General features: G+C 42.3%; 1 protein-coding gene across 3 annotated transcripts in view; it reads left to right on the top strand.

The window, feature by feature from the left end:
- tnrc6c2 (trinucleotide repeat containing adaptor 6C2) overlaps nucleotides 1–26087 on the top strand; it is a 44779-nt gene that overhangs the window by 10550 nt on the left and 8142 nt on the right. The window contains exons 4-21 of one of the 3 annotated variants that reach the window (XM_054778456.1): nucleotides 6881–6990; nucleotides 9319–9723; nucleotides 13875–16289; nucleotides 16967–17170; nucleotides 17520–17686; nucleotides 17783–17860; nucleotides 17961–18018; nucleotides 18111–18253; nucleotides 18357–18503; nucleotides 20249–20386; nucleotides 21221–21340; nucleotides 21792–21875; nucleotides 22094–22370; nucleotides 23310–23474; nucleotides 23556–23747; nucleotides 23827–23976; nucleotides 24216–24434; nucleotides 24934–25007. In XM_054778456.1, coding sequence (XP_054634431.1) covers nucleotides 6972–6990; nucleotides 9319–9723; nucleotides 13875–16289; nucleotides 16967–17170; nucleotides 17520–17686; nucleotides 17783–17860; nucleotides 17961–18018; nucleotides 18111–18253; nucleotides 18357–18503; nucleotides 20249–20386; nucleotides 21221–21340; nucleotides 21792–21875; nucleotides 22094–22370; nucleotides 23310–23474; nucleotides 23556–23747; nucleotides 23827–23976; nucleotides 24216–24434; nucleotides 24934–25007 — 5055 coding nt within the window. In that variant the 5' untranslated portion in view covers nucleotides 6881–6971. The remainder of the gene's footprint in view (nucleotides 1–6880; nucleotides 6991–9318; nucleotides 9724–13874; nucleotides 16290–16966; nucleotides 17171–17519; nucleotides 17687–17782; nucleotides 17861–17960; nucleotides 18019–18110; nucleotides 18254–18356; nucleotides 18504–20248; nucleotides 20387–21220; nucleotides 21341–21791; nucleotides 21876–22093; nucleotides 22371–23309; nucleotides 23475–23555; nucleotides 23748–23826; nucleotides 23977–24215; nucleotides 24435–24933; nucleotides 25008–26087) is intronic. The other 2 variants (XM_054778455.1, XM_054778458.1) reach the window with 2 other exon arrangements.

Here is a 26087-nt window from a genome sequence, read left to right as displayed (position 1 = left end):
TAGATGAGATTTTAATACTATCTTTTAACTTGTGGATTACAAGAAGGACATTCCTTTTTATTATTCTGAGGTCGAAGCTAAGATGTTCTGTTCAGTCGTAATGCATTAATGGGTCCTATATAGTATATGAATGGATCTCTACAGTACAAAGTACAGCTTTAGACATGCAAGAGTTGTTCAATAAATTACCATCTTACAGTTATTCTATGTCTGATATATAGTGCCGAGCTGATATTCACACATTCATTAATTTGTTTTAAAATCCAGTAAGATTCATATGAGCTGTATTATTTGTTTCTGACTGGAGCAACAAAGAAAATGCAGAAGGGTGACAAGCAGTCAAAGTTGTGAGTAGGGGCATGCTGAAGTGATGGAGTTGATGGGTTATAGAACACAATGATGCGGTAAGCACTTACGACTTGCCAAAAATAACCAACTGGAGTCAGTGACGGTGCAAATACTGAAGGTTTCTCTTTGCATGGTCATATATTTTATGGTTATGTTTAATGAGAACGAAAGAATTGGGTATATCTTAAGGAAGAAAATAAAGAAGGTAAGATTTATGTGGAGACTAATCACTCAATAAACCACCTCTGATTTTGCTCATAACCCTGTATCTCTTTGAGGGAAGGCATTATTGACTGGAATGAGTTGTTTTCATGTGTGGAACAGAATAGAAGTGTGTGTGTGTGTGTGTGTGTATGTATGCAGGAAGGTTGCAATCAGTATGCAGAAGTGATTTGTGTCTTTCCATCCATATCGGTAAATTCAGAAATTCATAGACACGTACAGATGCACGCCACCTTCCCCCATCTCATCTTTTCTGCTTACCGCTCTTCAGGCCTTTTTGGTCTCCAAGCATTTCAATTTGTTTGTGGTAATCGGTCTCGGCCTAGCTCGTTCATATGTATGAAAATGAGATAAAGCTCCAGCACAGTGGAATTAACTTCTCTGCCCCCCATTAGGCATAGAGCTTCGCACCAGCATAGGGCTCCATCCAGCAGGCAGTCTCATACTGCCCCGTTCAACCCCCAGTGCACATGCACACACACACACACACACACACACACACACAGGATGGACCACTGATACAGGGACCCCCCATCCTCCTTTGTCCTATTCCCTATTACCTCCAAAGATATGCTGATTATTCATCCCATGCACACACGCAGCTTCATCACAATCTCTCAATACCACTACTGCAATCACAATCAAGTCTGACTGTTTCACACTGGCCCTCCCAAACGTGAACAAAAACATGTTAACACAGAGAGAGAGAAAGCAAAAGAACACAAAGTCAAATCACATGTATCACATCAAACTATAAGACGTGCACACTCCTCTCTTCAGTGTATTAAGTAGATGCAATCAAGTACTTACATTGCAGATTTGCAAAACCAAAAATATTTGAGCTGTGTTGGCATTTAGCATGATTTTAACCTGCCAAGAATCACAATTATGCCCAAGCAAAATGCTACCCAAAAGCTATTTGTGAAGCAGGTGCTGCAGTGCCGTCATGCAATATGTCAAATTCCCAAACACCATTTTCGCTCATTGGCATCACTGTCACTGTCATTCCAAACTACCAAAAAAAAGAAAAAACACTTCTGAAATTACTGAATTGATGTTTCACAACATTGAAGTATTGGGACATTTGGTAATGTCTCATGCAAGGTCATGCATGATGGCAGTTTGTGGGACTAGCAGCATATTGTTCCCAAAAGTTGTGGTGAAACTGTACCAGTCCCAGGGCTTTGGAGGTTCCCCTCTACTGTATACAATGCATATTGTTTCCCCATCCCACCCAGCCCTCTACACCCTCTCCATGTCATCCTCTTGTTTCATCTCATCCAGGCAGAAACATCATTAACTGAGTGATAACAGCATTAATGCTTATCAAAGTGAGAGACACACATAAACACAAGTGGAGTGCATGTTTCCGTATTGGATTAATTTGCAATTTCATATGCTATTAATTGCGTCAACACAACATGGGAATTTCATGAATCACAATCCAATTAGAGGCTAATTTATTTAAGCATCGGCACAGCTCTTCTCTTCACTTAGCCACATTTATAAACACCCAAAAGAATTAATAGTGTATTGCTCATGAATTACGTCCTGTGGATTTATGACTGCCAAGCATAATTGTTTTCCCGCTACCTCAACCCCCACCCCCCCACCCCTCCGTGTACTTACCCCGCATGCGTGTGGAGTGTTGGAGGAGAGCGGGACATGAAGGGAGAGCCTGGGGTCAGAGCAACAGGAAACAAGAGGGCCACACAGACCTAAACAATGCTTTGGTCTTTGTCTATTCAAACAGCAGAATCACTCACAAGCTGCTGACAAGAGAGGCCATTTGATGCCTTTGGACCGTCCCTCCCCCCTTCATCTTTGCTTTCCTCCCCCACATAGTGAGACTTTGTGTCAAAAATCTGGCAGATTATTAATAACATGTGGCTTAGCTGCTATGAGTGACAGTTCTGCTGTGCTCTGAGGCCAAGATGTTTGCATACATGTTTATATGGGTCAAAGGCTGTGATTGTGTTTGCATCAAGGACCCTTTTCACTCTTTGCATAAGCTCTTGTCCAACTGCAGTTAGACCACATTGAAGCAAAAAATATTATTGGTCGATTTTGATTAGGTGAAAGCATTTTTCTCGTAAATTAAATGCTATTCAAAAGACAGTAGTCGTATGTACCTCTAGGTACTCGCTCTCAGTATTATTCAGAGCATTTCAGCACGAGTACAAACACATTTAAACAAGTCAGTACATAAAATAACGATATCAACGTTCACAACGTTCATGCCAAAGGAGCTGTTGTGGTTTGCACACTGCCTCAAATTATTTTTACACACCACACAGATACATAAAACAATTAATAACATTCTTACAAATATTATATCCTGGCTATCCATAAAAAGCAAATACTTCCAGATATAGTTTTTTCCCCATCCAATACAAAGGCTTTTTAAACGATACAAACATTTGGAGATAAATGCCTGCCATTGGGCAGCAACAATATTGAATATACACCTCTCCAACTCTGACAAATCAGCTTTATAGTTGGGGTTTCACGAGACGCTCACTTCACGAGACGAGACGATACATGAGCTTGGGTCTGCGAGACGAGACAATGCGAGATTGGACCTTTACTTTTAAGAAAAGTACAATGAAAAAATATGATGATATATTGCAATCTACTAATATAATTTCTGCTACGTTACACTCTCTTGCACTCTGTGTGTATGTGACTGGCCCTACCTCCTTCCGCTGAGACAGGGAGACTGTATGACTGACAATAGGGCTCACTCTGTTGATGCCTTTGCTCTGTGAAACAAATGCCCCAAGGTGCTGAAACCAATGCACAGAGTAACCCTCTTCCTGCCTGTTTGGAGGTGGAGATGAGGAAAATTGCCATGCATGCAAATAGCAATGTATAGGCAAAATTATCAAGTTCATTTTCATTTATTGTGTGATTAATTAATTAATTTAGTGTCATCCCAGGCCAAGTGCCCACAAGTTGTTGAAATATCAAGAAATATCATATTTTTAATCATGCGAGATTTTGTGACACCCCTATTTAGAGTCAATTTAAACTAAATAGTTGTACTGGTTCCTAGTACATGGTGCAAGTGGTCACAGTATTGTTGACTAGTTGGTTGAAAACGAATCAACCAACCTGCCTAGAAAACATACCGGTTTGTTTTGTTGTACAACAACATTTATGGTATTTATGGTACAGACATTACTGTATATAGTGTCACAAACAACTGGATGATGCCCAGTGGGTTACATTGTGGTTGTCTTGTCTAGTTAGCAGGGTGTCCGTGGAGTCTGAAAAAGTCTTAAACAGTCTACAATCCAATCATTTGAATTTAAGACCTAAAATGTTTAAAAGTCTCATAAAATGTTTTAAATATGATTTTTAAAAACAAAACAAATGCATACACTTCAGTCTTGCTTTGAAATGTTTTGATTTTTGAGAACGCTATATCATAACTTAAAGTACCTGTGCAGCTTGGTCAGACTTTATGGACCACAACCAGCTAGTTTGTTGTGTGCGTGCCACAGGCCTTGGATTTTCTGTCATGTCCTTTGTCCCTTTTTGCCAGTATGGATGTGAAATGGTTCTTAAATTGTGTTCGTTATGGTCTTAAAAAGTCTTCAAAAGTCTTACATTTGACTTGTTGAAACATGCAGCAAGTTAGTCCTTTCCCATTAATGACACATTCTGGAACATAATCTTCATGCTTAATGAGAGTATAACCTTACGGTATTATTCAGCTTTCTCTAATTTATGTGTTGGTTGTAAACAAGCTCCCCGTGCTCTAACTCTACACTGTGTCGTAGTCTTAAACTGTGCTTTGTTTCACTGTTTACATTTATACAACTACATTGTATGCATGTTGTGTACACAAACCAAATAAGCACTCTTAGCAGTAGCAACCACTCCTAACACATGGGAGAGATAAACAACCATGACCCATGAGAGAGAAAAGAGAGCCTGGCATTGGGATGAGATGGGGGCTGGGGGTACTAATTAGATATAGAAGATGAAGGAGGCATGGCATGAGAGAAGGTCACATGAGGCCACAAGAGGCAAATGGAGGTGCGGGGAGGCAACAGTCAGTCTCTATGGTAACTGCCTTTTCTATAGAAAGGGTGAGGGGTGAGAATGTTTTGCTTTAATGTGGTGTGAGTGTGTTAGGGAGTTTTAATACAAGCAGATGGGACCTCAGAGAGACTCCCACCACCATGTAGTCTATAAAGTCACAACGTATAAAATGAAATAGTAAATACAAAACAAGAGATTACTACATATGTGGTATAATAAAACAAAAGTGGTTTAATCTTGATTTAAAGAGCAGATTTAATAATGCTGTTAAACACACATTAGGCTGGAACCATTCAGCACTTTCTAACCAGCTGCAGTATTGTAAATGCGATGCATTTATAACATTTTGTACATCTATATAAACCCTTCCTTACGTTATTATCTGTTCTTGGCTTGGGGGGATGGCACCATTGTGCAGGGCGTATAGGCCCGTGCGTGCTGTCCATCCCCCACTACTACAAACATGGCTGCATAATGAAGTGATTCTGCAGACAATAGACAGAAGAGCGATGGGAACCTGCACTGCCTGGCACACTAGACTTCAGTGGCTCTGTGCCACATAGTGCCATGTATGCTTGCCTTTTTGTCCTCCATGTTCACTTGCTCTTTTCTCTAAAGCTGTCTAGCCCTCCACTTGACCATTTAGTGTGGAGAAAGGCTTTCATCCTCAGCTTCATTAGATGTTTGAAGTCCATCACTATCGGACAGTCTTAGCCTAAATATGCACATTTACCCCGTTGAAAGATTGCAGTTGTTTGCTTTGTTTGTATCATACGATAATCCCATTTTTTTCTTTTGACTAAACATGTTTATCTCTGAAGCGCCCAGTTAAACTGTTAAACTGCAAATTCCTTTAATCCCTTCATTAATATAATGCAGTAACATTTGTTATAATACAGGCTAATATTAGTAGCTTAGTAGCACATCAAAAGCTGTGCAGCTTCATGATTTATTAAAGCGTCATTTATGATTTGAGCCATGTGCCGCCCACAGAGCATGAATATTACTGTTGCAAAATAAATAAGACATTGACCCAAATCAACAAAGGGAGTGTAGCAAAGCATACCTGTAATCTTCCTTCGCCATCTCGTATCCTCCATCCGCAGAGAAACTGAACTAGCTGATTTTGTTCATTCAGATGCAATACGCTTGTAACCACTTTAATTTACTGTGTGTGTATCTCATTCCCTTTCACTGACAGTAAGTGTAATGAGCATACTCTTCACATTCCACATTTAATCTTTCATAGACGTGCTCTTATCTGAGGGATTTCCCTACTAGTCTACTATTTTTTTCTTTGTGGTCTTTTTATGTGATGCTCAACCTCTTTAAAGAACTTATCCACCTCTCATGAATTAAGAAAAGATATGTCTTCCTCAAAATTAAAAGCACATCTTGGTTAAGATATTTCTGTTTGATCACAGCAGAGGGAAGATATTTCTCTCACAGGTACTGTTTATTTACTTAACATATTATGGCTACTTAAATTCCACGAAGGAGCTTACATTCATAAAAACACTTACACAACAGACAAGTTATATTGGGGTTTTTATCACATTATAGTTAATATAAATTATACATTCTTAAGTTAAAAAAATATCCCCTAGTAGAACGTGAAGGCTGTTGTCTTAAATCAAAATCAAGGCTTTGCTCTTTAGACAAGGGGTGCCCATTACGTCGATTGCGAGCTACCGGTCAATCGTGAAGGTAGTTTGGGTCGATCGCATTAATGTCACTTCATAGATGTCATATGACATCTGGCGTCAGCTGTCGCTGTCACTCTTCCTCCCCCGCAGCAGTGGTCACCGTCACGTCTCAAAACTACACACAGAGATGCAACTTTGTCTTTATTAGTCTGATTATGCATAAACCACGATGCTTATATATATATATATATATATATATATATATATATATATATACAGTATATATAACAAAAGTTATCCATTCACTGTGAATTATTTGTGAATGATATGAACTACTTTGATTACCTGTAAACTTTGAAACTGTGAATGTGAAATACTAATCATTAGCATTTAGTATATTAGTTTAAAAGTTTACCGGTTAGATTATATACCGGTAACTAAATTGCTGTAAGATTAGGAGACACCAAACTTCTCTTGGTCCGTGTTGCAATTCACAGGGAACTGCATTGTGGTAACTTCTTTACCGTTGGGGGGGGGGGAATCACGGCTTTGCAAGGTTTGCATTTTTTCAGTCCTCAAAAAAGGTTGCGTGGTTTCTTGTTTTGTCACTGCAGTCTCCTGCACCACGCAGCAGTGTGCGGGATCAAGATGGATGAAGGCTCAGAGGGAGAGTAACACAGCAAGCATCAGGCTGAGACATAAAAAATGGAGAGAGAGAGAGCAGGTGGGTTATGGAGTTGCTGTGATGGAAAGACAGAGGAGAGGGGGTGGTTGCAAATGCAAAAGTGGAAGAAGAGGATAGAAGAGGGGGGCAGGGAAGCACGTTTTCACCATTCTGTCGTCTGATTGGCTTGGGGCAGCGTCAGGCGGGCTGAGCAGAATTTAATCAGAGATGTGCGTCAGTGGCTGCAGTTCCAGGCTAACAGCCAGCCAGATACTGCTGGAGGGAGGAAGCGGGGAGGCTCGCTCTCGCAACCTCCCTCCCCTCTCTGTCTTTCTGCATGTGTGTTTGAAACCAGAGAGCGAGGGAGGGCCCGTGCAAACATATGTGTGCACACTGAATATTTATGTGTTCTGCAAGATGTGATGCCGATTGAAGGAAACCAACAGAAGAAAGTGGGCAATTCCATGTCTTCCCTCTCAATGTATGAAGTGTATCTCCACGGGATATAGGCCTACTTGTATTTTGAAGTTGTCTCCCACCTTGTTGCTCTTTCTTTGTGCAGGTAGGCGGCCATCTGGATTAGTTTTCCCTTCGCTGTGAGGGTTTTGGACAAAGTCTTGGCAGGCACAGTGAATGCCTCTGTAGTCTTAGCTTGCTTGAACCCCAAGTGTGGCTTGTGTAGATGTACTTGATTGGCTAACATACATTTTCCACCCTCTTGGTTTTAAAAGGCACCCTCAAAATAAACACTCATTGTGTCTTTGTCCTCCCTTGAGTGAAAACAGTCTCAGCTGTCGTGTCGAATGGTCTTATCTGTCTTGGGACAACAGAAAACAACTTTATCAACTATTCATCAAATTCAACGAACCAGAATGGCAGCAAACAGATTTTTTGGTGAAGTAGGCAGATCAAATCGAAATTGCACAAAAGCATCCCAAGAGTTGCATATTTCTGCATCTCAGAGAGGACATTTTGGCTTCATAAATGTGTTTGTCACCAGCCTTGATATCCAGTCATTCCACTAATTGCACCTTTCACATTATAGCTCCATTAGAATGGCTGGCAAGTTGGTGAGATCTCGGAGAGAGTGTTTGAATAGGGCCATGCTAGTAAGGATGGGCATGTGTGAGTGTACGTCTGTGTGAGTGACACGCTCAACAACAAGCAGCAATAAACAAGCAAACAGTCTTCATGAGAGAAACCTGTTAAAGGGAGAGTTTGGATTTTTTGACATGAAGTTGTCTGACATCCCCATCAGCAGCGTAGTGCATCAATAGTGACTTACCCCCCACTTGGTTCCATGAGCCCAGTTCTGGTCAGATTTTGGTGAAGAGGAATAGTTTCGGTTAGTTGCTGGGGCCACTTAAGTAAAGAGTTTGGCTTCTCAAAACAATATCCGTTCAAAAGAGTAATAAATTTGTGTCACAAAAATGCCTCCTCAAAATAAATCAGACCTCACAAATCGCTCAGCGTTACTTTCTCTCTGTTCGTATCAGTGCACGCCTGTCCATTGTTGTGTGTGTCATGAAGTGTCGCAGCCATCTTGTTTGCATACAGTCAAGGAAAAAAATTTATTAGGCCACCCTTGTTTCTTCAGTTCCATGTCCATTTTAATGCCTGATACAACTAAAGGTACCTTTTGTTTGGACAAATATAACAATGACAACAAAAATAACTCATAAAATTTTTTTGGCAGTACAATGCTATAGCTATCCATGTAAGAAGTTAAGTGATTTTGGTTATCAAGAAAACCATGTAAGTTGCTTCAATTAAACTCTTATGAGCTATATTTGTTGTCATCATTATATTTGCCCAAACAAATGTACCTTTAGTTGTACCAGGCATTACAATGGATCAATAAACTGAAGAAACAAGGGTGGTCTAATCATTTTTTCCATGACTGCGAGCGTCGCAGCCATCTTCATCACACGTAACAGGCGATAGTGTCCATTGATATGAACAAAAACAAGGTTACGGAAAGCGATTTGTTTCGTCTGATTTTTTTTCTAGGAGACATTTTTGACCGGAACTGCACTCACAGGACCAAGTGCGGGGGTAAGTCACCATTGATGCACTGCACTGCTGATGGGGATGTCAGACAACTTCATGTCAAAAAATCCGAACTATCCCTTTAGCACTATAACATACCAAATTGATTTAACTAGGATGCACAGGGATCTGCTTTACATCTCACATTTTAAAAGGCCCTTTTCCATCAAGCCGTATAGTATGGTACAACAATAAGTGATATATGCTATGGTTCTGGCACCATCCAGACAGAAGCAGTATCTGTACAACCTAACCGTAAAATTAATACCTTGCTACCTGCATGTGTCTCTTGTCTGTCTGTGTGTGTGTGTGTTTGTGTGTGTCGGTGTATCCATCCAGTGCCAGAACCTGCTCCCACTTATCCCAGTACCGCAACACCCCACCACCTCCACCCTGCCAGCCCAAAGCTGCCCCTCTCCTCCTCATTTTCCTCTGGCAATGACCAACGCAACTCTTCGAGTAGCCAGCTCCAGAGTTCGACTCCCCCTCAGCCGCAGTGCCAGTTGTCATCTTCCGGTGCTCGCTACCCCCCAAGAGAGGTGCCCCCGCGCTTCCGCCAACAGGAGCACAAGCAGCTACTGAAGAGAGGCCAGCCTTTACCAGCAGGAGCCTTCAGTGATCTCTCACACTCCTCCTCCTCCTTCTCGTCTTTGTCACCTTCATTACCTTACTCTTCACCTTCTACAAGTACCAGCATCACTACCCCACACTTTACAGAGGGCACTACAGGCAAACAACAGCCAGGTTTGTGCATCATCTTTTTAAGCCCTGCACTACAATTTTGATTATTTTAAACATGTTAAAAGTGGTGGTTGTGCAGTAGTTCCTAGCAATTATGTTACAGTGTTTTGAGTTATTTTTGCAGGTGTGAGCGCCATTATTTTGATAAGGTTGTCATCTGTATGTGAAACTTTTCAAAAATGTCAAGATGAAATGTTTGTGTTTTTACAAGGCCGATAAGCCTGGCATGAAGTAACTTTGCAAGTATGTAGGTAATGTCCAGCAATGAGCCGCAAAAAATGAATTTTAATTATTTTTATGTATCCATTTGTATTTTACTACATTTATATCTTACATATCGTACAATAACCGGTTAGAACCGTCCCTGTAGTCAACCAAATTGGAGACTTGAATAGGGTGTACTGATACAGGAAATCATGCAAGCATCGTTTTTCTTCTTTGAGCCACCTCTCAGTGTTCTCATTGCTAACTTACATTACAGACACCAATGCCTGATACACGGTGAACAGATCAGTTGCAGCCGTGCTTTATAACTAGGCATCTAGTCAACAACCTACAGTCATCTGCTATGCAGCAAACCGCTGATATTTACCTCGTCACTGCTTGAGTATTTTTTTATTTTTTTTTTACTATTAGTAAAATATTAAGACATTCCACATCCATATTTCCTGCATTAGCTCAACTTCAAGTGCAGACTTCGTTCAGCTGTGGGCAGGGAATTTGAGTGCAGTCATAGCAATACCGCTAAAGCTTTTAAAAGAGTCAACCTTAAAACCTGTGTTAAAAAGCAGTAAAGGGTCTGTGGATTAATTAACCTCATGGTTTCTGCATAGTGTAGGCATTACTTTGTTGGGACACCACTTTTACCGACCTCTCTGATGAATTTACTATGGCTCAAATGGCTTAGATTGCTTCCTTACTCCAACAGTCCAACATTGTGAGCACACAAACACATGCACATAGATGTTGTGGGTGTGCAGCTGTAGGAAAACTAGAGTAACCTAGTTGTGTTGCCTCAGATGTGTGTTTGCCTTGTGGGCCAGCTGACACTCACACTCACACACACACATCTCAAGCTATTGTGTGGATTTTGTATTTTTTTTATGTTTCCCGTTGTATTTTTCCCATTCTCACACAAACTGGTAATGATCAGGCCATAATTGATGTGTGTGAAGTGTGTGAAAATATTCCAGTTGGCACAAACATGTAACATAAAGGTCTGAAAGGGAAGCCCCATATAGATTCAAGGGTATCCCTACCCCTCCTATGCAACCCTCCTAAAAGACCCTGCCCCCACCCCTGGTGGTTTCCACATGGAGAGACATGCCGGTCTGTCCAGCTGACTGGGGACCATTAAGTAGTCCAGACCAGATTGGCTGCCCAGTAGCAGGTGCTCAAGTGGGGCCCATTTAAGACTGTGGGAACTTGAGTCCAACAGCTGTTTTGTGGTGGCCAGACAGCGTATGTAGTCATAGGTTGTGTTTAAGACACTTGGCTGTATTGTTTAGGTAGGCCAATGTATAGCCTTTGTTCTTAGCTCGTTTGTGTAATGTTCAGTGCAACTGGAGAATTTTTATTGATAAATTGCAGTGCTGAAGGTACCAGTTCATGAAAACTACACTTCTTCTAATTTTTACTATTAAATAATGTAAGCGCCTCATAAATATTTTACTTGTATATTTCAAGTCATCAAATAATTACAAAAGTACTTGGCCCAAAGGAAACCAGCGTGGTTTATATTGCCTCTTTTCCTCTAATACGCACACACTCAGAGGCACACAAGTGAAGGCCCTGGTGGCTTCATTAATCCAGCCTCCTTCAGCGAAACCAGAGAAGTCACCATCGCTCTGTTTTTTTTCTTCACCCAGTAGAGGTAAACAGACATGAATGATGAGTTTTAAACCCTTGTGCAACCATTCCCCCTGCTTCCGGCAAAACAAATGTATGCCTCCTTTGCTCCAAGTGGGCTCTAAGCTCTCCTCAAAGAGTAATGGATCAGACCTATTATGTTATAGAAGATTACTAAACATCCACTTTACTCCTTCTACACACTACTCTTTGACTGATCTAACCTCTGTTTTACTCAGTGCAAACTGGCATAAACTACGTGTGATTCTTGTATTTCATTTCCTTTTGTTTTTTTCTTATAACTGTAAATGCCAACCCTCCCCCCTGGATCTTCATGTAGCAATACCCCTCCATCTCTCTCATCCCTCCTTTCACCTCCCCATTTATTTAATTAGATAGGCATTTCATTGTTATATTGTTAAGAAATCAGAGGGGTTTTTTTCTTCTTTTTACAAACATCCACTCCTGTCTGCACTCTTTTGGCTTCTTGCCTTCTCATGTTGGTGGTTTACAATGTACTGTATGGGTTAGGAGAAATTAAAGATTGCACCCTTTCAGATTATGATCAAATGTAGCCAAACCCTTCAGAAAATGAAGTGTGCAAATGAGAGGGAAAAGCCACAATGAGGGAAAGGCAGTAGCATCAGTAGCTATTAATGATACCGTGTCTGTATTTAAGACATATACACTTTGGGTAGTAATTGACAAGACCATCTGTGGGGTTATGTCTGGTTGCTTTCTGAGCAGTTTCATTGTGGAGCAGTCTGCCAAGCATCTAATCAGTAGTTTTAGGAGAGTTTACTGAATAATTGGACATGTTGGCTTTACTTTTGTCTTTAACTCTCATAATCAACTTGGTTTCCCAAGGTAGAGAGCTCAGCTCACTAATTCACACTTTTACATCTCTACTGACAGATTGCTTTTTGCTGGAATTGTGGAATCATTTTTCTCCCGTGTAGCAAGTGTGCTAGCATTAGGGAATATGCATGCACCATAAGCCTGATGACCCTGTGCGATAAAGCTGCCTGTGAAATGAAGATAAATGACGAACACATAGCAGCATTTGTGTGTACTTACTCTGCCCAAGCAAACAGACTTTTACTTCATCAGACTTGTTTTAACTCGTGGTTCTTCATCATAATATAAATTTTTTGCTTATTGTGGAACTAATACTCGGAGTACTGTTGAAGGAGGGTGAAAACATTTTACTTTTTAATGTCTTTATGCTCTGGAGTTGGTCGTTCAACTGTTTAATATGTACCATGTAACATTAAAAGCTAAACAATATCTGGACAGTTTGTGTCTTTAATAATCGTATAATATTTATGGTGCAATTCCCCCTCCATATGCTTGCTTGGCCCGTGTGCTGGTTAGATTACTGACAGGATTTCCTATTGTTGTGAAGAGCATTCCCATGAGGCTGGCTGGCTAGTGTTTTGGGTGTTTGCATGTTGGATCGATAGCTTTTCTTCTCTCTGCCTCTTGAGTTAACACGATCATTGATTAGCTGCCTCCAATTGATTAATTTCCCTCTTATAGCACTGCTTCGATCTATTAGTAGTGTCCCTTCTGTTGCCTTTGGGGCTAATGAGATTTCTTTTGTGCAGTATAAATTACAGAATTATAGGGGTGGGGGGTGGAATTTTTGGGTGTTGTTGTTTTTAAACACATAATATATAGGTATAGATAGACCTACAGTATAGCAATTGAATGTACAGTATAATGTACCTGTCCTGTACAGTAGCAGATGGTGAGACATATTTGCACTTGCGAAAAGTTGTTTTTATTATTTCATATTGTGTTGGGGGAAGAGGAGGAGTATTGGGTATGATGTATGTGAAGCCATCTTGGTTTGATTTCGATAAATGAGCAGCGTTCCACTTGGGCTTTCCTTTAGCGCCCCAGCGAACAAAGCCACGATGGAGACGGATTTGTCCCTACTGTGCTGGGTTTTAAGAGGAGGGAGAAAAATTAAAAGATAAGGATATACGTTAGGGACTCAAAGAAAGACCAAAGGCGTGTACAGAGAAGGATGAACACAACATAACAACAGATAAGATGAGTATGGAATGAAGTAAAAAAATGTCAAAAAGGAAAAGTTCAGACAAAAAGAGGACCGCTGTCTCATGTCAAGCTTAGAGAGTTAGCATTTATCAAATAGTAGGTTCAAGGGAAATCATAGGACCTTCCCTGCCCCATCATTTCCTCATCTTTCATCTTTATGGCGTCATTTTATTTGTCAAATGTCCTTATTCAAAACCTCTTGTAATACAGTATTTGTTCTCATTTGTCTCATTTCTCTTTAGACATATCCTCGCAGAGTGGCTCTGCTGCCCAGATTTACCATTCGGGAACCTCATTGCAAGCTGACAGCATTTCCGGTGGCAACAGCTGGAAGAAAGGGATTATTGACGGAAGTGACACTGAAGCTTGGCCCTCCATTAGCCACAGCAGTGACCCCAGCCAACCTGCAGCACCAGAATGCCCCTTGGGCTCAGCTAACTTCAGCACAGACGTCAGCGCTGTCACTACCACCAGTTGTACTTTTCTGAGTATGGCCACAAGTGCCACAGGCCAGCCGGCCCACTACACAGCTCTCAAATCTAACAATAACATGATGACAGGACCCGGGTCAGCCAACACGTTATCTAGTAACAGAGGTTGGGGCTCAGATGCCAAACAAGATGGAATGAATGGCGGACGAGTAGGAACGCCAAATCACTGGGGCTCACCCGGTTTTAATTTGAATCTCAATCCCACTGCAAACCCATCAGCGTGGCCTGTTCTCGGTCATGAGGGTGTTATTGGCTCTAATGGGGTGTCCGCCTCATCTCACCCACCGGGCAATGGGAATGGAAACCTGGGGAACGGGAGCATTGGAGGCGCAAGTGCTTGTGGCGGAGGTTGGGTTAGCATGGTTGGTGCCAATGAAAATGAACAGCAGCGCCCCTCAACCAACACAAACTTGTCCTTCAATATGGAAACTAACCGGAACACTGATGGACCAAACCACAGCAAGCAACAAGCTCAGGAGCCTATGAGCCCTATCCATGGGTTAACTGGCTGGGGAGGCCAGTCACCTACTGAATCATCCCAACTTAATGGAGACACAACAGGCAGCTCTGTGTGGGGTAGTGCAGAAACCAAGGCAGCTGACTCACCGAAGGACTCCGGCTGGGACGCAGCTCCCTCTGCAGGCCTCTCTGCCTGGGGCCGCCAAGGTAGTGGTGGCGGGAGTAATGGAAACGGTGGCTGGGGAGACTGGGGAAAATCCTCAGGAAGTGGAGATGCATCGAAAGCCTGGGACTCTGTTGATGGTGCCAGTTCAGGTTCGGGTCAAGAGCAACAACTTGGCACATGGGGTAAGCAGTGTGAAACTGCCCCAGCAAGCGAGGGTAGTGGGGACAGCAGAGATGGCCGATCTCACCACAGAGAGAGGTCCTCAAGCATGGATTGTACCCCTGTGTTACCACGACAGGACTTGGACCCACGGGTACTAAGTAACACAGGTTGGGGACAGACTCCCATTCGACAGCATACAGTATGGGAGATGGAGGAGGCCAACTCTGATGATGGGAAAAGCAACAGCAGCTCAGACACATTTGAAGGTTCCAGCTCTAATAGTGGTCCTCCTTCTACCAATGGAGGTGCCATCAACCCCACCATTGGTACAAATCAGAGGCATGGATCCGAAGGAAAACGTGACAGTGATGGATCATCAAATTGGGGAGCCCCTACAACTGGTTCTGGATGGGGTGATCCCCCACAGTCACTGAACGAAACAGCTAATGGCACCACCAGTGGCTGGGGAGACTCCTTGCCTAGCAGTGGACCTAAAAATGTAGGCGTGACATCTTGGGGCTCTGAGGACAAGTCACCTACTTGGGACAGTGACATGACAAAAAGCCAGTCCAGTAATTGGGGGGAGGGCCCCCGTAGCTCCCGCGGTTGGGGCACTTGTAATGGGGGCTCCCACAGCTCCAACACAAGGGATTGGGGAGAACCAGAGATCAAAAATAATGGGTCCCCCAGTAGCATGTGGGAAGGTGAGGGAGGAAATGGGGGTAATGGTGGGTGGAAGGATAGCACTCGAGGTGGAAACAGAGGAGGTGTTAAGCTGACTTCATCTGTGAGCAACAGCACTTGGGGAGAGACCGCACGTGCAAATGGCCCAGTGCAGGGCACCTGGGGATCTTCTAAGCCCACTGAAAGCAGCAGCAGCAGTAGCACTGGTAGTGGAGGAGGAGGTAGCATTGGGTCTTGGGGAGGTCCTGGTTCTGTGAAACAGAACACCTCCAACTGGAGCAATGTTAGCAAACAAGACCAGTGCTTGGAGTCCACTGGTTGGGAGGAGCCCTCCCCTCCCTCTGTCCGCAGAAAGGTGGAGATTGATGATGGAACGTCTACCTGGGGTGATCCTAGCGCATACAACAAGACTGTCAACATGTGGGATCGCAATAATCCTAATGGTAACCAAGGCAACAGTGGCCCACCCCCCATTAAGAATGGCGGTATGATCACGCCTAACAATAACAGCAACAATCATTCCGTCAGCTCTGGCAACAACAATCAACACCATGGCCATCCAATGCACCACCATCCTCACCATGGCAATGCACCAAGCCATTTACAACACCATGGAAACAACTATGCGTCACCCAACAATTGTGCCCTGCACCCTGGTGCAGGCCCCCAGGGTAGACCTCCTCTTACTAACCCAGGTAAGACAACTGCATTACTGTGTTATCTGACTTTGTATGCCTGCTTTCTTACTGTGTATGAACTTGATAGCTTTAGGATGAGCTGCAGTTAATAATAAATGACATGGAGTATTGCATTGTTCAAGCTTTTTTCCACTCATTATTACATGACGTGACGTAATTACTATTAAAACCATTAGCGATAAGGATTGTTAGGTATTCCAAGTATTATTTCTTGAAGTGATTCTTTCATAGTGATTATTAAGTGTTTTTTCATATGGGTATTGAGGCATCTTAATGATCATACATGCATCATTAATTCGGTCCAGTTAGCTGAATTTAGTGCAGAAGTGTCTTTCAAGACAAAGACCATGTCCAGGATACATTCATGTCAACGCCTTCACCAGACTGATCCTTCTCCATTTGATTGAGTGAAACCAGTGCCCCCTTCTGATAATCAGATTCATTACATCTATTGTTTTTAGGATGGGGAGTGAGATGAAAAACACTGCTCTACAGCTCTAAAAACGTTTAATATTCCTAATAGAAGGGGGCAACTCAAATATAAAATTAACTCATTGTGTCAATAATATTTTTCCAAAATAGCAAGCCCCTTTGACTTTGAGTGCATTTGATGATGCAGTACATTCTAAGTCACATTTTTTTATGAAACTCATCTCTCTGTTTACTGTTTACAGGCTGGGGAGAGCTCCCCAATGTACAGCCCAAGTCAGAGCCTGCTTGGGGAGAGCCAGCCGCTCCGACATCAGCTGTGGACAACGGCACCTCCGCTTGGGGTAAGCCTCCAGGGGGAGTCGGAGGATGGGGAGATGGTGGCCATGAACCCTCCGGACCCTATGGCAGAGCCAACGGACCCTCCTGCTCTGCACCCTGCAAGCCTGGTAAACATCTGCCTTTGTTCACTCTTACAGTATGGCAGTTGATTCACAATACTATGAAGCTTAGTAGATGAGTGCTCAGTGTATGTTTTCAAGGGACTGGTCCGAATATTTTACCCTTTCTCATTTGTGATTTTATTTTTGTTTTATTTAAAAATTAAATCAGTTCCACCTCTGAAAAGAATTGAAGTTATTTATGAGGCAGAGAGGACCAAGCAGTGTGTGTGCAAGGGACAACAGTGCCATCAAGTGGTTACATTCAAAATTACATGTACTTCATACGGCGAATAAACACCTTCTCTTGAGTTTTCCTGATTTCAATGTTTTTGACACAACGTCATTTATTGCTCAGGGCCCAAACCAATGCAAGACAGTTGGGGAAGTGGAGGGGAGGAAATGGGCATTACTACAAACCAGTGGGACACTGAGGATGGAGACATGTGGAGCAGCCCCACCTCACAGGAGAGCAGCTCTTCTTGCAATTCCTGGGGCAATGGACCCAAGAAGGGCCCGAGCAAGGTACATGTCCTACTCATTTTGCACACAGACATTGATTCACGTGAATTTACCACATTGATCATGAAATTATTTAAATGATGTGATGGGTTTCCCCAGGTTAAGATGGGGAACAAGCCAGATGAGACATGGCTCATGAACCGTCTCATCAAACAGCTCACTGACATGGGCTTTCCGGTATGAGCCTGATTTACTGATGAAATAAGCAGACATGTAGCCCATATAATGCTAAGATTCCTTTAATATAAGACGGACTAATGTAATTAATGTGTTACAGAGAGACCCTGCTGAGGAGGCCTTGAAGAGCAACAACATGAATCTTGACCAGGCCATGAGTGAGTTTAGTTTGAGTGCTGTGACCATATAGGTTATTTCAAATAGTTGTTTGTTTTATTATAACATGAAAAAAAAACTTTCCTCCTCCCAGGCGCTCTGCTAGAGAAGAAGACTGACCTGGACAAGCGTAGTGTCGGCATGTCTGATTACAGCAACAGCCTGAACAAGCCTCTGGTGTGTCGACCATCTGTGCTCACTAAAGATCCCTCTGACCGCACCGCCTTTCTTGACAAGGTTTTAAATACCTCAAAATAAATTAGAATGTACAGTTATTCATGTTTGCTACTGTAATTCTAATCTGTTGACCATCCTGTTTTACTTCTTCTCTCTTTTCCAGGATGGCGTTCTGTCCGATGATGCCCCCCCATCACCGTTTCTGCCTTCCCCTAGCCTGAAGCTCCCCCTGGCCAGTAGTAGCCTTCCTGGGCAGGGTCTGGGACCAGGCAACTCGGGGCTGGCAATGCAAAACTTGAACAACAGACAGGTATTCTCACCACTCTTAACCCTTAATAGTCAATAAACCATTTGTGTACCATTTCATCCGCAGCATTGCTATATTGCCTTGCCTTGCCTTGCCTTACTTGCTGATTGAGACCACATTACAGTCGTCCCTCGCTACATTGCGGTTCAAAAATCGCGCCCTCACTAATGATCACTGTTTGAATACGGCCTATTATTAGTTTTAAAAAAATTGACATTTAAGTAAATTGTACTTATTCTTGGCCTAAATTAAGCATTTTCAAGCATAAAAATGGCTAAATGAACAAAATGTGAATACAAGGCAGAAGAAGCATTCTAATTGTGAATGTAGTATTTTACATTGGCCACTAAGTGCCAGTTATTGCTCGGTGAGACAAGCAGCAGAGGTGATCCCCAGAACAGGCGCTTATTGCAGGTTTCAATTATCTCACAACAGGCACAATAATAATAACATAATAATCATAATAACATAGGCTACGGTTGGGGCCATAACCCACAACAAGCTAAAACTCAACTGTGAACCTCCAACATCCATTCCTGTCCTCTACACATTTGTCCACCCGACACTAAGGTCCCCCAGAGAACACATTTACGGTGACACACACAAGCAAGAGTTTTATTTACGTCTTAAATGGCTTATTTACTCTTACTATGTCTACTACTGTATATTGGGTAATACAAGTAGAAAGCCATTTAAAGCCGCCATTACAATACAATGATGAGACAATAGCCACAGCTGTCACAAGTGCCACACTGTCCAGAAAAAAACAACATTTGAGTCTGTTATCATATTTATGTCTGATATGTTATACTTGTGCTTATTATATCTATTATATTGGGTAAAGGTGACTATATGGGTGTTATTTCTTGTATAGAGGGCTCAAATAATGTTAAAAAACGTATTTAGAAGATTGTAAACAGGTTTTCAATGCCATAACTAGGAAAATATTGAATTTATTAATACTGTATCCTAATTTGCGGGAATTCACTTATCGCGGTTGGGTCTGGAACCGATTAACGATTGGTGACAAATGAGGGGGGTTGCACGGTGGCTGAGTGGTTAGCATGTGGGCCACACAGTCAGGAGATTGGGAAGACCTGGGTTAGAATCTCCTCTTCGGCATGTATGTTTGGAGTTTTTGTTCACCCCGTACGTGCGTGGGTTTTCTCCCCCATTCCAAAAACATGCATGTTGGGTTAATTGGCGACTCTAAATTGTCCATAGATATGAATGTGAGTGTGCATACCCCCGCGACCCTAATGAGGATAATTGGCAGGGAAAATGGATGGATGGATAAATAAGGGACCACTGTATATCAAGTATCACTGCCAGATCAGATTAACTCTTTGTCCTTTGTGTTTGGAATCAGAGTGGCAGCTGCCTTTGAGCAACTTATTTGGGCCATTACAAACCAAAACATCAGATAGCTACGAACTGGTTGATGCCAAGTACAGTGTATTCACTGGACAGTGAATTGTATTTTTGTCGCTCTGCGTCAGTGACAGCCATTGCGTGAAGTGTTATGTTTCTGGGTTGGCCATTCCTTCCCACTGTCCCCTTTTCATGAATATGTAATGTCCATAGACGATTTCCTTAATTTTTGTCCACTTTGAGTAATGGGTGATTAATTCTGGCAATTTGTCAGAATGAATGTCTAAAAGTTTTACACGCACATAAGCGAAGTATCCTTGCTAATTAAAATAATAGTGGATGATTGGAAGGAGTAAAATCTTTGTCTGATCCTTTAGATACCCAGTGGAATGTTTGGCAGCAGTGGGGCAGCACAAAGCCGGGCCATGCAGCAGCCTCCTCAGCCACCAGTGCCACCTCTGAGCTCCTCCCAGCCTAGTCTACGTGCTCAAGTGCCTCAGTTTCTCTCCCCTCAGGTACACAGATACGCATTCATTATTATACCTACATTAACTCCTAAGTCACTCACACTTTACACATAACACATAACACATGAAGGCCATATAAAATAAAATAATGAATAAAAAGATTAAATACAATAATGAAATGAAAAAAAGTATAGAACAATTCCTTAGCTTTTTGGGAGGAGGAAGTAGAAGAGGCAAAAGAACAAATAAAACAATAATGAGACCGCTGCTCTGCGTAATTATTACTGTCACTTTCAGAGGATGCTTGAACATGCTGAAGGATACAATCGTTATCCTTAATGATGGTCATGATAATGGAACATTTAATACCAAAAGTGCTGTCAATATTGGTGGGTGTTTCTCCTCTCTCTGTACCTTTCATGTTCATTTTCACTTCCTTGGCTTTTCTGTTCTTTGGTGCATTTACACCAAAAGAGCCTACCGGTACTGTAGGTTTGGGAGACATAATGAAGTGCTCAGAGTTTATTAATAAGCGCTGTTATTCACTCCGCATAGCTTTTGAATTATACACACACTGTATTTATCCGTTGTGCGCAAGATGAGTGCACACTGCATCCTTGCAGCATGTATTCATCCGCTGCATGCGCTGAAATTAGTTCTCAAGCAAGTCCAGTGTTTACGCACCAAAAATAAACTTTTCAAATAATTTACGGGAGCACGACATAACCACAAGACGTCAGAACGACGCAACCAAAGGAAATTCCAAAATTATTACTGTCTGACAGTGTCAATCCAAACTGATGCTATGAACAAACATCACGGATGTTTTTTTTTTACTTGTTGTTAGTCAAAACATCTGTTTTGTGGTCCTTACTTTTGCAGGTCCAAGCACAACTCTTGCAGTTTGCAGCAAAAAACATTGGTCTGAACCCTGCACTTTTAACCTCACCAATAAACCCTCAGCAAATGACCCTGTTGTATCAACTTCAGCAACTGCAAATGGTGAGTTGCTCCCTCTGAAGAAGTATTCCTTTCATGTGTTTCTGTGGTTGTAATACCACCAACAATATTCCCGAGAACCGGGGTGAGGGGCCCGACCCAGGGTCAGGTCCGTGTTTCAGTGCCTCAGAAGCGACCATAAAATGCTGCTTTTCTCGGTCTTTCTCCCGGTCAGCGTTTCTGAAAACTGGGTTTCCTAAATCATGCGGAAGGTGTTTTGTTCAACCAGGAAATTTGGCATTTACATGAGTAAATGCCAAATTTCCAGGTAAAAACCCTGGTGCGTTTTTAACTGGTTGGCCAAAACACTCATTGACTCCCATTCATTTGACACTAATATTTTCAGACATTTTTTGGCACACTGGGTACTCTCCCCCAGTCACTCCCATTCATTTGACACTTCATAAAAATTAACAAAATTTAAAACCAATACTCTTGGTTCCCTTTTTTTCAGGCATACCAGCGTTTACAAATTCAGCAGCAGATGATGCAGGCGCAACGCAATGTTTCCGGCCCCATTCGACAGCAAGAGCAGCAAGTGAGTCAACAGTCACAACATTGCACCTTCCCACTCACAAAGTCCTATGATGGTAAATGTGACTAACTGCAGCAAGACCGCATGACCACATGCAAATAACAGAATATTTATTTGATACCGTGATAACATTAGTGTGACACCAGTCGTTGCTCAAAGGTTGTTTGTGTGTACAATTTCCTCATTCACAGTATTTTTGCTCTGCTCCCCTCCTCCCCCAGGTCGCACGCACAATCACCAACATGCAACAGCAGATCCAGCAGCACCAGCGTCAGCTCTACCAGGCGCTGCTGATGAAGCAGCAGCAGCAACTACCCTCTCATTCTGCCTCCTTCTCTTCTTCTTCCGCTGGTCTGCACGGCCCCACCGGAGGCCCCGGATCCGGCAAATCAACCCTGGACCCTTTCACAGGTCCTCATCAGGCCCCGGGCCTGGCCGACACACTGCACACCAAAGAGCCGCTGTCCTCGCCCAATGCCTACAGCACCTACCCTCTTTGTAAGACTTAATAAGTAATAACACACATTCCGCGCTTCATTATTCTTTTGGTTTATCTGGCATCATTATTGGTAACCATGGTAACAGCAGGTGGAAGGGTTGATATAATAGCTGTTAACTCGTGCTTCTTACTGCCAATAAAAATGAACAATAAATGGGCGTAATTACTGTGGATAAAGGACTTGTTGCTCAGCAACAGCCTATTCAAAACACAACCATATTTAAATATCACATTTCCTCAGACTGCGGCCAACATTGAATGTATTTACTCAAACTTGAATTGGATCTAAAGCATCTATTAGAGAGGAGGTAGTTATTTGTAGAAATCCATTTTCAGAATTTTTCAACAAATAAAAATGTATCTTTTACTAACCACAACCCCAAACCCAATCTCTAAAAAACTAACCCCAACTTTTATTGAGTGAATGATGCACTTAGCGGTCATTGAGCACAGGAAATACTGTATTTATTTAGTTGCAGTACAGTGTAGACCAGTGATTCTCAACTGGAGACATTTTCAGTGGGCCGTTGGTCTTGCCAAAAAATAATAATAATAATAATAATAGTAATGACCATGTACTGAAAACTGTTAGACACGTTTTTTGTTCAAATAAATTTTGGATAAAAAAAGTATGTTCCTGAGCAGGAAGCAGCCAGGATATAATGCTTGCAACAGGTTAGAAAGTAAGCACGCTGTATGCAGTTGTGTAATTGTTGCAAACCAGCTCTTTAAATAGAAGATATTTAAGAAGTTGTAGTTAAAAATATCAACAATTTGGGTCGCCGCCGAGGGGTAGTGGTGGGTCATAATACCAGACCAATTAAGAACCACCGATATAGACCTCCAGGTTATGATCTGCCATTTTCTGCACATTGCATCTGTGTGGGCTTTTCTCCTGAGCTGTTAACAGAGTCTCAGTTCTTGTGTCTTGTGTGCAGCTGGACTGAATCCAAACATGAATGTAAACTGCATCGAGGTCGGGGGTCTGTCCCTGAAGGAGCCCCCTCAGCCCCAGTCCCGCTTGTCCCAATGGACACACTCCAACGCCATGGACAACCTCGGTGGCAACACCTCAAACTTGGAGAACAACCTCAACAAACACGGTGAGTTAGGCATTCAACAACCTTTGAAATAAAGTACATTCAGTAAAGAATGAACTCAATATGTGTTTTGCCTTATTTTAGGTGCCATATCTGCTGCCTCGACTCTGGGCCCCACTGGGAAGCCACACCAATTGGAGGACTCCTACAGTCCATACAGTCTGATGTCCAACTCAGAGTCGCCTGCCAGCCCCTTGGTGCCCCCAGACAGCTGGGGCCAAGGGAAGAATCCCAATGAAAAGATCACCAACGGGACCAACATTAACTGGCCTCCAGGTTGGGACACATGGGAATGAATAGCAATGAATGATCCTTGATTACATAGTTACTCAGCACTTTACTTTCGCTTCCTCAGAATTCTGCCCAGGTGTGCCATGGAAGGGCCTTCAGAACATTGACCCTGAGAATGACCCTAATATGACCCCTGGCAGTGTCCCCAGCGGTCCCACTATCAACACCAACATCCATGATGTCAACAGATACCTGCTGCGTGACAGGAATGGAGGTATGCACACTAGATGAGCTGAAAAGACTGTTTTGTGTTGTCATAGTTTCAGCCTCATGTTACTTTTTCATTAAACATCTGGACATTTTAATAGAAGCCATTAAAAAAACTTGCCACACGTTGCTTTCAGTTTACAGTCTTTGTGTCTGTGTGCTTTCATAGGAATTCAGCAAGAGTTCCAAAGTAGACACTATTATTAGTTGCTTCATCTAAATATTACATGTCTGTCACTGTTGAAGGTAAACTGTCTGATGTGAAGTCCACCTGGTCTTCAGGACCCGTCTCCCAGAACCAAGGCTCCCTCACCCATGAGCTGTGGAAAGTCCCTCAAGGTCCACGCGGCTCCACTGCCCCTTCCCGCCCTCCTCCAGGCCTCACCAACACCAAGCTGCCATCCTCCACCTGGGGAGGGAACTCACTCGGCCTGGTCCAAGGCTGGAGTGGCTCCTACTCCTCTGGTGAGCACAAATATACTCACTTTCTTTTCATTGTAGTTCTAGTCACATTAAGGTTATGTCAGGGCACTTTACACATGGAGCAGGTGTAAAATCACACATGCGTTCAAAAAGACCAAGTGATAGTGAGGTTCAGGAAAGAACTCAACTCACTCAACTAACTTCAAGGGAAAACTCCCTTACAACTTGCTCCCTTACAGATACTCACCATCTTAACAAACACACCCTGTTGAACTGCCATCCTGAGGTTTACCGGCTCTTAGAAAACATTGTTTATCTCAACTGGTTTGATGTCAGTTGGCCTAAATTCATACAGTGTGAAGAGAGGAAGTCTTGTTGGTTAGTATGTGTCTTCGAAAAACATGTTTTCGTAGCAAATGATCAGATGAATGCTCCGAATCATGCCTTTTATCCAATTAATTCTTACAAAATGTGGCGTTTGTGTGTGTCTACATGTTTCTTCTTTCCGAGTTGAGCATTGAATAGTGTCTGTTTACAACAGAGGGAACAACCTGGAGTACAGACAGCTCCAACAGGTCTAGCAGCTGGCTGGTGCTCAGGAATCTCACACCTCAAGTAAGAAGGCTCCTTTTCATATTCTACATTTATTTGGTTATTGATAGCATTAGAAGGTGTGGCCAAACTTTCTACTGGTACTGTATGTAGTACTTTCTTAGGCAAGGAACCATATTTGGTAAACCAAGTCAAAACAGATGCCACAGCCTCACTGGAAGGCAGGAGAATCATGTGATTTCTTCCAGCCAATCAGTGAGGTTGATATCCTAGGGACATTTTGTTCCATTCTGTAATTTTCAAACCATTTTGGTTGTGTTAAATGACTATAGAATTTTAGAATTGTCATCGCCCTTCCATATATAACCCTTAAAAACCAACACATTTGGAGCATCCCATTGAAAATACCATTTTTGATCTCATATTTATTTGTCCTCATATAAACCAACGAAATCCAATATAAAGAGTTGAATTTGGCCTATTGGCAGTCAGATTTTAATGTTCATATTTGTCCACCAGATGGTGCTACTTTTTCCCATTCAAAGCATACAGAAACATGTCTGCAAGGATGCCTTGCTGCTGAAATGATAGTGTGTCACTCTTGACACACACCCAAAAGTTGTCGGAAGTCAGTGTAGGTCAGTGTATATATAGCACTATAACAACATAATAGACTCACGGTGTCATAGTTCAGAGAACAGTTTACTAACAGCACTAAATTCATCACACAGCAATTAATACTCAAAAGGTGTATATGCAAATATACAAACATGTCCCAATATCAGTTAAAAAAAAAACAACAACATTTTAAAGTTTTCCCATAAGGCATTCCGTCTGAGTAACTCATTTATTGGGGCGCACAATGACGTCACCTTCCCTCTCTTTTGCTTAGGGCTCCGGGTTCTCTCGCTCCCTCTGGTAGACAGAATCAGTATTGCAGCACCATTTTCTATCCTCCTCCAATGAAATGGTTTTCTCAGCCAAAATGCATTATGGGAAAACTTTAAAATGTTGGGGGTTTTTTCCCATATGAAACTTGTATTGATACTTGTTTCTATATTTCAGAGGTATAACGTTTGAGTATTAGTTGCTGTGTGATGACTTTAATGTTGTAAGGTGAAACCGTGAGTCAGACTCTTATAT

The sequence above is a fragment of the Dunckerocampus dactyliophorus genome, chromosome 6 (genome assembly GCF_027744805.1).
Source record: "Dunckerocampus dactyliophorus isolate RoL2022-P2 chromosome 6, RoL_Ddac_1.1, whole genome shotgun sequence".
Lineage (NCBI taxonomy): Eukaryota > Metazoa > Chordata > Actinopteri > Syngnathiformes > Syngnathidae > Dunckerocampus > Dunckerocampus dactyliophorus.
The sequence above is the reverse complement of the archived record's forward strand: the minus strand, read 5'-3'. Positions and strand labels throughout refer to the sequence as shown.